The sequence below is a fragment of the Vicugna pacos genome, chromosome 2 (genome assembly GCF_048564905.1).
Source record: "Vicugna pacos chromosome 2, VicPac4, whole genome shotgun sequence".
NCBI classification, from domain to species: Eukaryota; Metazoa; Chordata; class Mammalia; order Artiodactyla; family Camelidae; genus Vicugna; species Vicugna pacos.
The window spans coordinates 51,807,151-51,824,388 of record NC_132988.1 but is presented as its reverse complement, the minus strand read 5'-3'; the positions used below and the strand labels follow the sequence as shown (position 1 = coordinate 51,824,388).

Below are 17,238 nucleotides of genomic sequence, written 5' to 3'. Positions count from 1 at the left end.
ATTGTGAATAATGCTGCTATGAACATGGGTGTAAGAGTGCATTTTTAACACCTTTTTTGTTGTATGGTTCCTGCACAATAAACTACACATATTTCAGATGTACAATTTGATGAATTTTGATAGATGTATACACCCATGAAACCACCACCACAATCAAGATAGCTAACATTTCTATCACTCCCCAAGAGGTGCAAGAGAGTGCATTTTTAAAGCCGGCTACCAAAGTGAGCAACTGGAGTTTAATCCTTTAGAGATACTCTGTGGATTGTGTATTTTATAGCAATTTCTGTCAGTTGTTGGTTGAAGACTGCTTGGGGGATGCAAATTTTCTGGAACTTCTGGCCTACTTAATCAGGAGTTGGCAGAACAGCATTCTGTTGTTGGCAAAAGCCCTCAGGTGTGGGAATGCTGACACTGGCAACTGGAAGCCAACAGGACACAGGGAGGTGGTAAGGTCCTAGGGATATGGATGCAGCACTGAGGGCAGCAGCCACAGGAACCTTTCATGTAAAACGTAGTCACACTTATTGGTTTTAGTTCTAAGGTTTTTCTCTGACTCACCTTAATTCACACCTCCTCAATTGCTTTTCCTACTTCCAGTCTCTTTTTTCTCCACACTCTCTTCCACAATGCTGCCAAAGTCATGTTTTTCTGAAACACAGGTTTAAACATGCCAACCTTTTCCTGGAAACTCTTGTGTGATGACACCTAGTCTTTAATTAAAGCCCTTCCTCCTCTTCACTATTAGGCTGAGCACAGCTCTTCCCACTGCGTCTCATATCACCATGACAGGCCATAGTCTTTTTCCACCTTGAACTCCTGCTCATGCCGTTATCTAGGGTCTCAATACTCTTTATCCACCTGACAAAATCTGATGCCTCCATCAAGATGCAGTTCAAGGTCACCTTCTCTACAACGCTGTCTCTAATCTTCCAGGAAAGACTAATTTTTTTCCCTCCTTTTTACTGATTGGATATTCCTTGCCATAATGGTTATTAAATTGTGTTTTAATTATTAGCATATGTTAAGCTGTACCGTGTCTCCAACACCATGTACAGAGGTCATCAAAAAGGCAAAGAAAACCTAGTGAGCTTCTTCAGGATCCTGTCAGTCATTCTAGTGGTTGGTCATCTGGTATATGAATGATGTTAGAGAGAAATAAGTGGGAGTGCTAAAAATCCTTTTGAAATTATAGTATAGGCCAGTATCAGGGAATATTAAGTATTTATAGTGCTGTAATTGAGTGTCTGGATGAACATCACATGTTAATAGAAGGCTTCTGTATTGTATGGACACACTATTTTATTATTGTTTGAGTGATAACCCAGGATGTAATTATTCTTGTTTACAGGTAAAAATCTGAAAATGCTTAGTTTCTCATCATTCAGGCAAGAACTGTGGATTCTAGTTCTCCACGGAGGCTGGACTCCTACTGTGGATCTGGGGATTAGAAAAGCCTTGCTAGAGGCCATAAACTGTCCCATGTGAGTGACTGTCCAGGGAATTGTAGTGCTTGGAGTGGAAAGAAGGATTTTGCTTTGTGATTAAAACGAGACACTTAAATGTGGCTGAAGTGGCAGAGATCACAGAGTCTATTCACAGGAAGTTTATAGGGCAACAGTGTGATCAGATTGTAGAGAACTTTTCAGTGAGCTACCACAAAAGGAGATATTCACAGTAGCTTAAAGAATAGAGCTTTACTGGAAGCAAAAAATGTGGGCACTGTTTACAGCAAAACATTTTGGGGCAAACTTAGACTTCCTAAGACCTGAAGACTTCAAGTTCTCATTGTTTGTATGTTTAATTAGGAAGGCAGGGAAGGGGGACACATTAGCTGCCCTCAGGGAATAGAAAAGAGTTGGACAGGGAAGTTCCAGCTCAGATGTGGAAAGATGAATAAGAGGCACCCAAAGTCCAGAATGAATAGGTTTGATAGCATCTATCCCCCTTATCTGCAGGAAGCAGACACCCTGGAAGGAAAGACAGGATGCCTCCTCATGATGATGCTTCTCAGTTTGGGGATCAGAGCCTCATGAGAACTTCTTGATATCATGTGATAGCCATGATGAGAGACAGAGGCTAAGGATGTAGGCCATCTTCCTGGCCAATCTTAAATCTATTGGATCTAGGTTAAAAAAAAAATCTTCCAGTTTTTGGTCTCCCAAGAACTGCCAAGGCCTGCTGACATGTGGTTGTGCCTGTCTGGTCCAGTGACTTCAGATCTAGGGAAGCCCAAGCTGGAGTAGAAGAGACTATAACTAGGAAGGGAGTTCCTGTTGTGTGTATGGTGGGGGGAGAGGTGTGGGAAGAGACTCATGTCTAAGGGATAGGGAAGGAAGTCATAGCTCAAGAAGGCTGGGTAACCTTGGTTCAGGGAGAATTAAGAGGGGCTTGGGCACAGAGGCAGGGGGGCCGGGTGGAGGAGTTGGATGCCACAAATCACTACTGGATCTTGTCTTCCTCTTATCCACTTCTTGGAGGAAAGAATCTATAGGGCACATTAGTAAGGGACTTCACAATTACCTGCTTCCTGTGGAAAGTATAATAAAAGCCAGTTATGTTGTTCAAATCCATGCCTCTGAGGGAGCATGGATCCTTATGAATAAAAGACTTCGCTGCTTTTCTTCCTGCTGAATCCCTAGATGGCTTAGTTATGAAGTCAGGTAACATGAACTGTTGCAAGCTAAACTGGCTGGTCAATAGAGGGAGAATTTGAAGTTCCTTTTCCAGTCCAGGGGAGAAGAGGTTAGTGCTCTAGAGTTACGACAAATGATAGTTTGAGACTGGGTTATATAAGATAAAATGCCAGAAACATGAAATTCTTAATGTTCATCTGGGATTTATTTAAGTTGATTTGATGAAGAACCCCCCACCCCGACCCCTTTCCTCAGCTTGCTTCAACTTGAATATTCAATAAGCTCATGAATGATGAGTTTTGTTTCTTTGGTGTGAAATGGGGCAGAGCTTGATGGGGTGGAGAGACAATGTGCAAGGAAACATGGGCCCAGACATAGAGACAGCTATGAAAATGGGAGGATCCTGGGGTGACTTTGTTTGTTCAAAGCAGCAGAATTGAGGGATTCAAATCAACCTTAATCCAGCTCTAATAAGGAAGATGTTCCTGGGTGACATGAGAACAATTTTGAAGTGGTGAGGGTTGAAGGTAGATGTGAGCCCACTGCTGAGTGAATCAGAGGCAAGAAAATAGAAACAGCATTGTGTAGATAAATCTTCTAAATCATGAAATTATACAGGATGTGACTTCGTTGGTGAAATATGCTGCAGATCTTGCATACATTACATCGTACTTAAAGTAGCAGGATACAGCGGATACTAAAAAGAAAAAAAAAGTTGAAATGTTTCCAAAGCAACATTTGGGGTTTGAATTTCAGATTTTCACTTTGTACACCAGTAAGTAAGATAGATTCCCTTCCCTTCAAGTTAGATGAAAAGTGGGCAGATTAAATCAGTTTTAAGATTTTCCAAATAACATGAAGCACCAAGCGTGAAGAATATGTAAGCAGACTTACACCCTTATGGGGAATACCAATGCCTAGTTTATGGCTGGTGTCTCATTTGTGGGCCAAAGATAGGTGCCAGGATTTGGAATCATAGAGATAATTGATAGATAACAATTACAACAACAACAACAACAAAAACAATAATTACTTCTTTATAAACTATGAACTTAAACTTGGTCTAAAATTTTATGAGCTAATTTCAGTAGTTAATGTGCATGTAAGAAAAAAAGCCAAATTGGAAATAAAATGCTAATGGTAGGGGTAGGTGATCACTTAAATATTTTCAGGTTACATATTTTATAAACTGGGAATAAGACAAAATATGGAGGGAAAGGAGATGCTTTACAAAGTCCTGAAACCTTCTTCAGTTGCCTGTCTGTGGCTTCTCCAGCCATGACTTTCCTTCCACTGCCTCTACCTATCTCCACACACCCTTTCTCTTGACCCCAAATACTCAGACATAAAAATTGTGCGAGCAACTTGCCATTTTCCGGTTTTCATGAATTCAACTGCTTCATTGATTTTATCAAGATTCAGAGTATGGGTAATTAGTGGATCTAGGTTATACTTCTTTGCCATGTAATCAGAAACCAGTTTAGGGACATCCTTTCTGCTTTTCCAGCCTGGAAATACATGAATTACAACAGATTTTATACATCAGATCCACTATACAAAAAGGGCCATACAAGGTAACTGCTGGAGGTGTTGGCTTTGACTGAGGAAATCTAAGGATTTCCCATGAACTGGTCTGAGTCATCAGGAGAATAGCTGTCCTAGCCATCTACCTTGTATAGAAGGCTGTTCTGAAGGAGACCTCTGGTTCTACAGAGGAGAATTTAGTTAAAGCAAGTGGAACATGTGCGATCTTGGTGTTAGATTGCATTGTCTGGGGAAGTGTAATCTGTATCTAATGTATAACAAAGGCCAAGGTCTTGGGAACCATGAAAGGAAGCAATTCAAAAATTAGAAATAGGACACTTCCTGTGTGTGTGTGTGTGTGTGTGTGTGTGTATGTGTATGTGTGTGTGTGTTTTGATCTGCAGCTTCATGAAAGAGCCAAATATCATAATGGAAGAGAGAAATTTTCATCATGGCACTGATCTCAGTGACAGGTCTTGGAAAATGAATGTGTATAAAACAAGATAAGAATAAAATATGACTTCAGGAAGTAAAATTGCACAGGGAAAGATGAAGTTAGCTAAAACAATGTAAGCTTAGCACTGTATTTTATCTATTCTTGTGATATTCAAGAAATATTGTCCTTATATTTAGCACTGTGGTAAGTGACATGCCCAATGAGTCACTTCACAGAATTTGGTGGCTCGTTCGTTTCTGCAAAGGGTGAGTGTGGTGTAATTTTGCAAGGAGGCAACAGTGTCCTAAGCAGCTTATTCTGTGACAGGATCTTGGCAGTTACTTGCTTTTCTTGGTTGCATCCTCAGCCAGGTTCTCTTCCAGTACATTTATTTTCTATGTCAGTTGATTTCTAATATATGTCATCAAGAATTCGAACTAGTGCTCTATGTTATGACATGAAAGGCAGTGTATTTTTCTATTTGTTTTTATCCTTTAAAAAATTGAGGTAAAATTGATATAAAACATTGTATTAGTTTTATGTGTACAACATGACTTGACATATGTATGTATTGTGAAATGATTACTAGTAAACTAAGTTTAGTTAACATCCATCACCACACATAGTTATGATTTTTTTTTTCTTGTGCTAACAACTTTTAAGATCCACTCTTTTCATCTTTCAGTTGTTAATCTGGTAAGCATTTTTCTGTCTATGTAAGGAACACTTTCACTAGTTTTGTGTTTCTTCTTTTAAACAAGCAACATGAAAAGGAAGGAGCCAGGACCATAGACTAGGCTAGGCAGTGTTTCTGAACAAGGGCACTAATTTTTAGTTGGGGGAAGTTCTTCATTGTGTACATTGTAGGAGATTTAGCAGTCTTGTCATTAGATGCTAGCTTTAATTGAAAACCATTAGAGGATTATACTATCTGTAGAAGGAATTAATTTACATTTATGACCATTATATGAATGCTTAAGTGGCTAGTGAAATAGTTTCTTTGTGAGCTTTATTTAAAATATTGGTGATCTTATTTTACAAGAGTTAGCTGAGTATGTGTATTTGGAATTAATAGTTATTGTCTCTAAATACAATAGAGGGAAATAGCAATGGATGTATGCAATTATCCCAAATAGAGGAACTGAAAAATCACAGTTTAAATTGTATTCTTCTTTTTTATTTTGTTAGTCCTACCATTTATCTACTCTACATAAATGAATTGAGTAAGATGCCTAAGATCTATAACAATACACCACCGTAGCTAATTTGGAACATAAATGGCTCACCAGACCAAATAATTCAGATAGCTCCTAATTCTCATCTCTTTTGCCCAAGAATTCACATTGCCCCAAAGCCTCTGGATAAAAAGATATCTTCTTAAATAACAAGTTACTTGCTTATGAGCCCAGAATCCTAAGCAGATTTATTTAATTTAGTTTGTTTTCTACTTTCTCAATAAAAGACTCTTCTAAAAGTCTTTAAAAAATACAAGTTCTAAGGTTTAAAAGATGGAAAATCAAGGAAGTCTATGAAAAAAATTTTTTTCCTCTGGAAAAAATAATTCTTTACTTTTTATCAGTAGTTTTTCAGTCATGTATCCCTTATGTTTAATATCTTTAGTTGTATAATGCCAACTCTGTTGTTTTAGATGAGATTCACTTTAGTTGAACAATGACTACTAATGGTTTCAGTATATCCTCCAAAGAATCCCAGTTGGCAGTTATATAATTCAATTGAAATATAGTTATTGATTACAATATTGACCTTCCTTTTCAATTTAGAATTTGCATTAAACATCGGACACTTCTTTCTTCACTAATCAATTAAAAATTTGTCTTCCTTTGATGAGAAAAAGCTTACCAAGAAGCAACTGTGTACATCCAATATTCATCCCTTTACCTTGGATATTTATGTGTTCACACAAAAACTGTCAAGCTCTTGTTTTATGTTTCTTCTCAAGCATTTACGACACATTTCTCTATCTCCCACCTCTATAACCCCACACATTTCCACTCTCCCCTGCATCATTCATACCTCCAAAAATAGATCCCTTTAAAGAACGTCCTGAGAGGAACAAGTGGCCACTGATGTTGAGTTGGTCACCAATCGTCAACCCAACAATCACACAGACCCCATGGCTCTCATGGCAGGAGGCCAGGGCAGCTGCCTGTTGTAAAGCAATGCAAGACAATGCAGGGGTTAAAAGATGTACATGAGAACTGGACCTAAGTTTGAATCTCAGCCTGACTGCTGCATAGTCTGTGACCTTCTTTTCTGAGTCTCCATGTCCTCAATTGAAATAACATTTATCTTATAAGAATGTGCTAAAACATAAATAAGACATTGTGTGCTGCCTAGCATAGTATCTGGCAATTTAGAACGCAATAAATGGTAATTAAAAAATGAAAATACTAGAGGCACCCATGGTAGCAGTAGTAGTAATAACAACAACAACAACAACAACAACAAGAACAGTAACTTTTGTAAGAACCGTTACTGACACTGGTGGTTAGAGTTGACATATTCTTTGAGATATTGAAGAGCATAGTTGGGTATTTGTATAGCATTATGTATTAGCAAAGTTATAAATAAAATGTGTTCCCATTAGTTATTTTCAAATGCTGTATCTCAGAGCAAGCCTATCTGTGGGAAAGATTTTGTTGTATCATTTTACAAAAGAAGGAATTTATGTGTGGTAAGAATGGAAACATTTTGGTAAGCTGAGGAAAGGACCTAGATTGGAAGAGATAGTTTTTGGGTTTCCAAAGAGCTGACTAGAAGATGGAGACATGCAACCCAATAATATGTTATTTCTGCAAATCCCAAAGAAAGCAAATCTCAAGCTATGAAACAACTTCCTATGCATTTATATTCTCTTACATAAACCATATTCAGCCAGCAAAATAACCACCTTTTTCTTCATTTTTGAAATGAACTCATTTAATCAAGGTTGGTAAATATTTTCCTTGGAAGCTTATCTCAGATCCAACATGAAAGACTTTGCTTAAAGTACAAAGCTCAGTGCTTTAAAGGGTCATTAATCCAATATTTCCCTTATCTTGCTTAAATCTTCTGGCTTGGAAGTTATGGTTACCAAACTACTTGTTATGAAATAGTTCAGTGAGGATTCTTTACAAAGTCTTTTTGTCCTGCCTATTGGAGGTCTGCTTATTTGAAGGTATAATGAAACAGAGGGAGAAGAAAACTCAGTATGGGAGTTTGGTGTCTGGCATAGTGAATAGATTTGTGAGAGTAGACTGAGGTTACTGGCTGGGAAGTCAGAGGCACAAGGAAAATTAAATAGAAGAATGTGGAGGAAATTTTAGAATTTTCTTTCAGTTAAAATCTAAAATGATGACTGGTGGAAATACTGGTAATTTTCACAACTGAGGATCACATACCACAGTTTCTGGATTTCCAATGACCTCGAAGCAAAAGTCCACACCATCGCCTGTCATCTCAAATAAAACTTCTTGAATGGGTTTCTCATAGTCCTGTGGGTTGATGCACTCAGTGGCACCCACTTCCTTTGCCTTCTCAAATTTGTCTTTATTGATGTCCACTCCAATTATCCTGGCTGCTCCTGCTACTTTACAGCCCATGATAGCAGACATGCCGACTCCTCCAAGGCCAAATACTGCACAGGTGGAGCCTGGGGTCACCTGAACACATGAAGGCAAAAAACAAGAGCAAAGGGAACATGTGTCTTTACTCATCTGAAAAGACCATGTTTATATATAATTTTTAGAAGACATAAGCAAAGGACATTTTCAAATAAAACATGTAACTAGAGAATTTTAGCTTCTCAAGATATTTCTAGATATGAAATACTTTTTGACAGAGGAGGGAAAAACAACCTGTAAATAGAATTTCAAGGAATTAGGGTATGTAGAAGTAGTTTAATGAACTTTCATTGTATCTTAAGACTTATTTGACAGATTGTTTATTTAATTCAATATATTTCTGAGTTCTTTATAACCACCTCCACCTCCCTGCAACATTTCCTTTCTCTTTTCTTTAGGATATCTGTAAACTTTGCTTTACTTACAATGCCAATGCCTTACAAAGGCAAAGACTTATTTTTTAATGGGTTTAAAATGAGACTTCTATCCTCTCTCTCTGTATAGTATCTATTAAGACTAATGGACACTGGGAAAAACAAAGAACTAAAATTCAACAGCCAATTAAAGAAGGGAGCTGGGCAGGTTTGGGTGATAATCCAGAAAGACTAGTTTGACAGTAACCCACTCAGCCGGAGTGGGATTACAGTCTGTCTTATATAGCAACATCCTTTCCATCACTTGGTCTTTTTACTCTACTTTTCTTTTTATGGACACTTATCACCACTTGATATATTGTACAGCAGAACAGAAGCTTGATGAGTATTTTTAGCTGCTGAATCCCAGCATCTGGAACAGCTGATGGCTCCATAAATGTTTGTGGAATGAAAAAAAAAAAGAATGAACTGGAATGTGGAAGGACACATAGTCATTTTGTAATTGTGTTGTGTTTAACTCCCAGGAATTTCTGAGGTTTCCACTTGTGAACGGCATATAGACTTAATTTGCCACATGCTATTAACCAAGAGGGGTTGGGAAAGATGTTGAAGGGAGTATAGAATGACTAGACAGATAGTAAAGAACTCAAGTTTGTGATTCTTTCTCAGTTGTATGATCAGATGTGGCTCAGATGCATGAGGCCTTTTAACTCCATATATCAAGATTTTTATTCATATTGAGTATAAATGCTCCTCACCTTGGCAGTATTGACTGCAGCACCAAATCCAGTGGAAAAACCACAGCTAATTAAGCATACTTTCTCCAGAGGTGCAAATGCATCAGCCTTGGCAACTGAGATTTCATTTATCACTGTATATTCAGAGAAGGTGCTTGTATTCCCAAAGTGATACACTAGTTTTCCCTTGCAGGTAAACCTACTGGTACCATCGGACATCAAGTTGGTTTCTGACTGTCTTTTGTAGACAAAAACAAAACAAAACAAAATTTATTTTGAATTAGAAAGCCTGAATTCCTTACAAGGAAATTGAATTAATTTTTCAGAAAGAACATATTAGTAAAAACTTACTTGAATTGTTTGCAAAAATTGTCCTCAGAATTAAGGCAAGAGGCACATTCTCCACACTGTGGCAGAAAGAGTGTGATGACTTTATCTCCTAGGAGATCAAGATCAAGGCATTATTTTTTGAAGTAGAGATGGCTGTACCTCAGTTCTTTAACAACAAGGCTCCCAAGAAAATATGATAATGAGAATTATTTACACATTTAATTGTGCTATTGCAGAGAATATGAAATACAAAAAAAGGAGGGGATGTCTTTGGCATATATGTTTAGCCCTCAGCTCAGCAGCTGAATCCCAAGGAACTGGCCCCGGATTTGCCTCCTTTGTAAGTTCCTCTTGAAACACCAGATGATTTTTGTCATGTAGCCAAGTCTTTACTTATATTTTCTATACTAACTTCAGCTGGCAGGGATTGGATTTAAAATTATATGGATACCACATGCTCACAGAATAAAATTCTGGATCAGGGAGAAAGGATTGTCTCAATGCTGTCTTCTGTGTTTTACATCAGTCCCTTCTCCTTGGCTATAGAGACCAAAAGTAGACATTTTTCTCTAATGATGTTCAAAGTATAAGGAGAACTTTAAAATAACTTGCTTGTGATGGACTTACTGACTGCCCCAAAGTCTATCATTGAAAACCAGAGCAATTTACTTCATATTTTCAGTTAAAATCATTTGTAGGATTTAAGTTCTTCTGTTTCATTTATTTTCAGCTTTTAAAAAATAACACATACATATAGTAAACATTTAAACTGCACAAGTAAAAACTGACATCCTGGTCTCCAGTCTTTCTTACCCTATCCTAGAGACAATTACTTTTATCAATATCCATGGTATCTTACAGAGATACAACCCCTTTAAAGATACAAAAGCTAGTATACTATTTACCCTATTGTAGGCCTTGCTTTTTTACTTAACGATATATTTTGGAGAGTTCTCATTTTAGAAAATATAGCATTCTATTATTTTGTTTAATAATTACATAGTATTCTGTTGTATAGATATATCATAATTTAACCAGTTCTCTGGACATTGATAGGCATTTAGGTTGTTTCCTGTTTTTTATCATTTTACCCCCTGACATGAAAAACAACAATGCAGTGAATATTTGGGGCACGCATGTACAGTGGTAGGCAGAATTTCTAAAATAGCTCCACAAAGATGTCCTATCCTAATTCCCAGAAACTGAATATGTCAAGTTATCATGCCTGTAAATATGTTACATGGAAAGAAGAGAGGCTTTGCAGCTGTAATTAAGGTTACTAATCAATTGATATTAAAATAAGGAGATTATCCTAGATTATTTAGGTGGACCAGAGGTAATCACATGAGCTCCTTAAAAGGAGACAAGAGGAAAGCAGAAGAGGAAGACAAAGTGACTCAAAGCATGAGAAGGATTTGATGTGCCATTGCTGCTTTGAGACTGAATGAAGGTGAAGGGGCCCCATGAGAGGGAATATGAGCAGCTTCGAAGATCTGAGAGCAGCAGTCCCAGCTGACAGCCCATTAGCTGAGGTTGAGAACTTCAGTCCTACAACCTCAAGGATTGTCAGCCCTATATATTATCATACTTTACATCTTTGCTAACCTCTTAGGTAAACAATGTTTCACTGTATTTAAAATTTTTATTCATTTAATGTTTGAGGGTTTGAGGTTAGGCATTTTTTCACGTGCTTAAACGCATTTGTGTGTGTGTGTGTGTCCCACCAAACTTGATGTGTATTTCCTTTGCCAACTTTTGTAAATTGCTTTTAAAGAATTCTTTATTATAGTAAGGGAATCTGCCCATTGTCATATTTGTTTGTTGATTTTTTGGGGTATTTTTATTTACAGAATTTAATAAACTTTGTTGTCAAATTTATCTTATATCTTATTTTACATCTTCCAGATTTTTTGTATTGGTTAAAATTTCCTTCCCTTCTCTGAGGTATTACAATGCTCTCTTATGGTGCTTTATAACACTTCTATGGTCTCACTTTTCACATTTAACTCTTGGATTCATATAGCATTTATTTTTTGTATAAATAATGCAATAGCAACTCAACTTACTTTTTTCCTCAGGTAACTACTCAGTTGTTTCAACATCATTTATTGAATTGTCCATGTTTCCCCCTCAAACTTGAAAGGCAAATCTAATCCTATATTAAATTCCCATATGTATTTGATCCAGTTCTGGATTCCATTCCTATTTGGTTCTAGTAATGTAATCAACTATTTATCATATGCTTCATTTAAATAATTGTTCAACTGAGTTTCTCAAGGCTGACCTTTTTGGGGAAATTTTTGTCTCATTTGCACTTTCTCTCAGGCTCAGTTTAAGTGAATTCTATTTTTTGTTCCTATTAATATCAAAATATAAATGCAAAGAATATATTTAATATTTTTGTGTAACTTACAAATAATTATCCCTCCTTTCCCAAGAAAGGGCAACATTTTACCTTTTATTTCACTTGATCTTAACATATTTAAGGAATACTTTTTTATTTCCTGAGGTGGGTTCCAAGTTGCTATTTCCTACTGCCAATTCATACCTGTTTTCACTGTGCTCACTCCTTCTCCCACACTCTCGACTATTCCAGCTCCTTCGTGGCCCATAATGATAGGATAGTGATCATGGTGAAGGGTTTTACTCTTCAGCATTTTCATCTCTGTACCACAGAACCCCGTGGCTACGATCTGTATGAAAGGCAAAGAGTAATATAGTTTTCTCTGTCTCAGATAAAGATATTTTAGAATTGTTAATGTTTAAAACCTTTTTGCTAGTTTGATATGCTGCATTAATATTAATGCATTCACTTCTTAGTTTGAACTCTAGATAGGGGTCAATAATTTGTTTAAAGCAATGCAGTGTTTTTCATTAACTAATTTCAGAATCAAAATGATTTGAAAACTTACTGGGCAGGGCAGAATGAATTCAGAAGAGACAGTTGTAAATTCACAGTGTAACATCAAATGTCTTACTTTGTCCTTATTTGGAGCTTGTGGGTGGGAATGTGGAGGAAAAAGACCAGTTATAGAAATGAAGGAACTGGAACAAAGGAAAGAAAGGGCTCATGTCTCTTATTATAATTGAAGCCTTAATTTATTTCACATGAGGGCTTCATAGTTTTATTATGGGTACAAGTCATAATCCCACTTTTTGTAGTCAATCAGCCAGATAGTTTAAAATTGAGGAACTCAAAGCAGTGGTAACAAAAGGGTTCAAGGCTGAAATCCTGGCTCTGCTCCTTTTTAGCTGTCTGACCTGGAGGTGAATTATCCTCCTGAGTGTTGGTTTCTTCATCTCTAAAATGGGCATGAAGTTGGCATGCATGCATTAGCACATGCACACACACACACAGAGCTAAGTCAAGAATTGAAATCTATTGATTTTTGCCCATGAAAATGGGAAATTATTGGAAGAATACCACAAAATTGCTTGTAACCTGACTGTAGGAAATGCATTCAGACCTAATGGATCTATTAATCCATCAAATAGCCTTTGTCTTCATTTCTCTACTTTGATTCAACATGTGATTAGCTGCATTTTCCTATTACTCTATAGACCGGCTTACTCTAATTTGTCATGATCACATCGTTAAAATTCGCTACCAGCCCTGAATCCCTCCAGCCTCTCCAGTGCCCACCATCCCCTGCCTGGCTCACTCTCTATATCTTGTTCAATTTCATGAGTGAGAGATTCAGATTTGTAGCTTATCAGATGAATGGTTGGATGTCTTTGAGTTAGTGTCCAAATCTTGTTGTATGAGTTGAGACCCTGTGGGTGGAGAGTGGATAGGGATAGCCAGTGGTCCTTTGTGCAATCCACAGGGGATGTAAGCCAGAGAAGGCTCTCTGGAAATAGGACACGGATTGCATAAGCAAGGTAACTTGTCTGTAATCCATTAATAAACAGTACTTAGTCATCATTTTTAAAATTAAATAGTGACAATTAAAACATCTGATTTAGAAGTCAGGTGAACTACCTTTTGGACTGGTAGCCCCTTATTAAAACCCCCTGGGGGAGATTTAAGAATTCTTATGAACAGACTGCACTCCATACCAGTTAAATCACAAATTCAAAATATCTGATGGTGGGACTCAGTTATCAGCATTTCTCAAAGCTCCTGGATGATTCCAAAAGTGTAACCAAGGTTGAGAAAAACTGTTGAGGTCTGTGTTCTTACTTAGCCATTTGAATAGTCACTGCACCTTATTGGATTTCAATGTTCTCATCTGTAAAGTAACAAGTATCCCTAAGTCCCTTCCAGCTCTAACCTGAATTCCAAGGATTCAGACTTGGTTTATCTCTAATCAGACAAATTTTCATACAACATACAGTCAACCCTCCTTATCTGCGGGTTCCATATCCATGGATTCAACTAACTGGAGGTTGAAAATATTTTTAAAAATTTGAAAAAGTGAAACTTGAATTTGCTGCATGCTGGCAACAATATACATATAATTTATATTATATTTACAGTAATTTACACGGCATTTATATTTTATTAGGTATTGTAAGTAACCTATGGATGATTTAAGGTACATGAGAGAGTGTGCATAGGTTACATGCAAATACTACACCATTTTATATAAAGGAATTGAGCATCCTAGGAATTTGGATGGAATAGGGGCAGTCTTGGTACCAGTCCTCTGCAGATACTGAGGGAGGACTGTATTTCAAGATAACTGAAATATTATGAAGACTATCATAAAGAAATTAGAAAGCATGGTTTAAAATATGGTTCATGGGTAGCAACATCTTTTAATAGGTAATTAGTAATAGCTATAAATAAGTATCCTTTGGGAATGGAGCCTATGTCATACCTTCCTAACCTTTTCTCTGTCTGGATTAAAAGACTGATAGAAATGTTTAATGAAAAAGAAATAGGAGAGTATGTAGTTTTCTTTCTGAATCAAACATTGTGAATAGAATGTATAACTTACAGTGAACAGCTCTGGATTTTAGTGTGGAAATGTGGATTTTTTTCTTTTTTACCTTTACGCGAACTTCCTTTGCCTTTGGTGGGGCCACTTCCACCTCTTCAATGGAAAATGGTGCACCAGGCTTCCAGAGTATGGCTGCTCTGCACCTGATAACCTGGGAAAAAGAATATGGGCACAGAAAGGGAAACTCCTTAGGCTTGGGAGTTGGAGAATTCCTAAATTAATGAGTATTAAAAGGTCACATTTCTTCTGCTCTGAGCCAAAAAAAAAATCATTGCTTAAATATATGCTAAAGGTAGACTCTTGAACCTCAATTTAACTTTTCTTGTACTATCAGTCCCTATATTCAAATTAGTCTTGTAATACTAACTATATTTATATAGTGCTACACAACCAAGAGGATAGATGTCATACTTTTGATCTTACCATGAATGAAGTTGTCCAGTTTCAGGGTGGAAATGACATTGCAGTGTAGGAATTATTTGTGATCCAAGATACGGGGGAGGATCAGTTTTTGGGTAGAGGTAGGAATGAGACCATCTAGCTATGGCAATTCATCAAATGGTGGTGGTCATTGGCAGACTGACATTGGAAAGGTTGTTGGTGGCAGGGTAGCTCTTAAGGGTTCTGATATCAGCCAACCTCTGTTCTCATAAATTCTCTTCCTATGTGGTCTCACCTATTTTTGTAGATTCAACCACTACCTCTATGTAGGTGACTTTCACAATCTGCATCTTTGGACAGAATTGTCTCTAAGTTTAAGACTCTATTCATCTGCTATTTCAATGTCCCGCAGGTACCTCAAACTTAACATGTTAAAACATGAACACATCATTGTTTCTTCTGCTTCCCTCTTCCCCCTGCCCAGTGGTGGAAACAACACACAATCTGTTCTTTCCTCTGCATTCTCTATTTCATTGAGTGGCCATGTAACCTATTCACTCACTGAAGAAAGAAATCTGGGAAGTAGCCTTAATTTTTCTCTTTCTGTCAACCTCCACAATCTAAAATTTTCTGTAATCTGTCCCCTCTTCTCCATTCCTGCTACTACTGTGTGGTTCAGGTCCTCATTGCCTTTTACCTGGCTTGATTTCATCACCTTCAAGCCCATCTTCTATAACATTTCTATCTGAACTATAATTTTGATCATGCTAATTCCCTACCTAAAAATGATACTGCTACCAATTCTTTATTAGACTCTGTTGACAAGTCTACAAGACTTGTCCCTGTCAGTCTCTCCAACCTTATTTCTGGTCACTTCCTGCCTCCAGGCACAAAAAATATTCTGGAGATTCTCATATGGGATATTTTTCTTGATTCTCTGTTTCTCCTCATGTTGTTTCATCTGCCTGCACAACTGTCTCCTCTTTAACGTGAATTCTTACATCTGTAAGTTTCCTCTTAGGTGTCACCTTCTCTGGGATGCCAGACCAGATTAGGAGCGCTCTCTCTCTCTCTTACTACCCTTGCACACTCTTTTATAGTCACTCTTTTATAATTGCTAGGTCTCTCTGTGAGATCCTTGAAGGAGAGGTTATGCCTTTGGCTCTGGAATGTTTGATATAGGACTTGCTATGTTGCCTACTGAAGGGCTGAAAAAATTGAGGAAAGGCAAAGCACCTAAAGGGAATAAAAGAAAAGGAGGGAAAAGGAGAAGTACTAAGATTAAGACTGTCTCTCATCTTTAGGAGTATAGAGACCAGTTAGGTGATGAGCTGTTGGTAAATAGACAAGCACACAGATTAACACAATTATACATGACATAAAGGAGAAAACTATACTTACTTTCCCTGTAGTACTCATGCTGACTTTCTCTGTGTTCTTCTGGGCACAGATGAATATACTGAGAAAAAGAGATTTTGGTTACAACTTTCAAAGTCCAAGAGAGTAGAGGTTACTGTTTGATCAAGAGGCTGGATCCTAAGCTTTGTGTATAACCAGGTAATTAATACACCTGATATCTGGAGACTCAGATTTTCCTATTCCCTGAGGAAGGTAAAATATGAACTAGACTTAGCCCAGTGAAAATGCACAAAGGTGAAATTGTGCAAACTTTTTTTCTTTCCTCAATCATAAAGTTCTCCCCTTAGTAGCTACTCTGTTGAATTTTAAATTTGGTCTTTTAAATGTCCAAGTTTAAAATTTCTAATAGCATGTATAAAATTGTCTATGTTGTTTTTCAAATGCAGATATGATACCTGTGACTCTAAACCTGAGTTTGATTTTGATTTGATTTTCCAAACCTGTGTCCCATTTTGAGGAATTATGGTGTTATCAGACAGTTTATCTAGTAATTTCGCATAAGCGCCTCACCTCTTGGTATGCTTAGCTGGTTACTTAGAGGAACTGAAACCAATGTGTGAGAAACCTGACAATCAGGATTTGAATTTGAGAAAATCTCTGTATGTGAATCAAGAGAGTTTTGAGCAGGACCCTGATGAACATGGGAACAAGGAAATACATTTCTAATGAAAAACAACACCAATGGGCAGGTTTTAGCTGGAAGGGAAGAGAGGAAGCATAAATGTTCTCTCTGTGTCATGATATGATTATATGTTTTTTCTTCTTTGGCCTGTTGGATTATGGTGGATTATATTAATTAATTTCCAGATGTTGAACCAGCTTTAAATACCTG

General features: G+C 37.2%; 1 protein-coding gene across 1 annotated transcript; it reads right to left on the bottom strand.

The window, feature by feature from the left end:
* Positions 1-347: 347 nt before the first annotated feature.
* LOC102529044 (alcohol dehydrogenase 6) lies at positions 348-15,714 on the bottom strand. The gene is made up of 9 exons (XM_072948558.1): positions 15,685-15,714; positions 14,656-14,757; positions 12,209-12,353; positions 9,682-9,769; positions 9,352-9,568; positions 7,998-8,258; positions 6,631-6,763; positions 3,954-4,144; positions 348-500 (listed from the first exon to the last, which is right to left on the bottom strand). Exons 1-9 carry the CDS (start codon positions 15,712-15,714, stop codon positions 348-350), a joined length of 1,320 nt encoding a protein of 439 aa, XP_072804659.1.
* Positions 15,715-17,238: the final 1,524 nt, after the last annotated feature.

Coding starts and splice junctions, on each gene's coding strand:
- LOC102529044 (XM_072948558.1), bottom strand. CDS start 15,714: ATGGGCTTGAAGGTGATGAAATCAAGCCAG. Junction 8,259..9,351: donor CTGCAGTCAATACTGCCAAG/GTGAGGAGCATT, acceptor TCATGTGTTCAG/GTGACCCCAGGCTCCACCTG. Junction 501..3,953: donor ATTTGGGGTCAAGAGAAAGG/GTGTGTGGAGAT, acceptor TTTACATGAAAG/GTTCCTGTGGCTGCTGCCCT.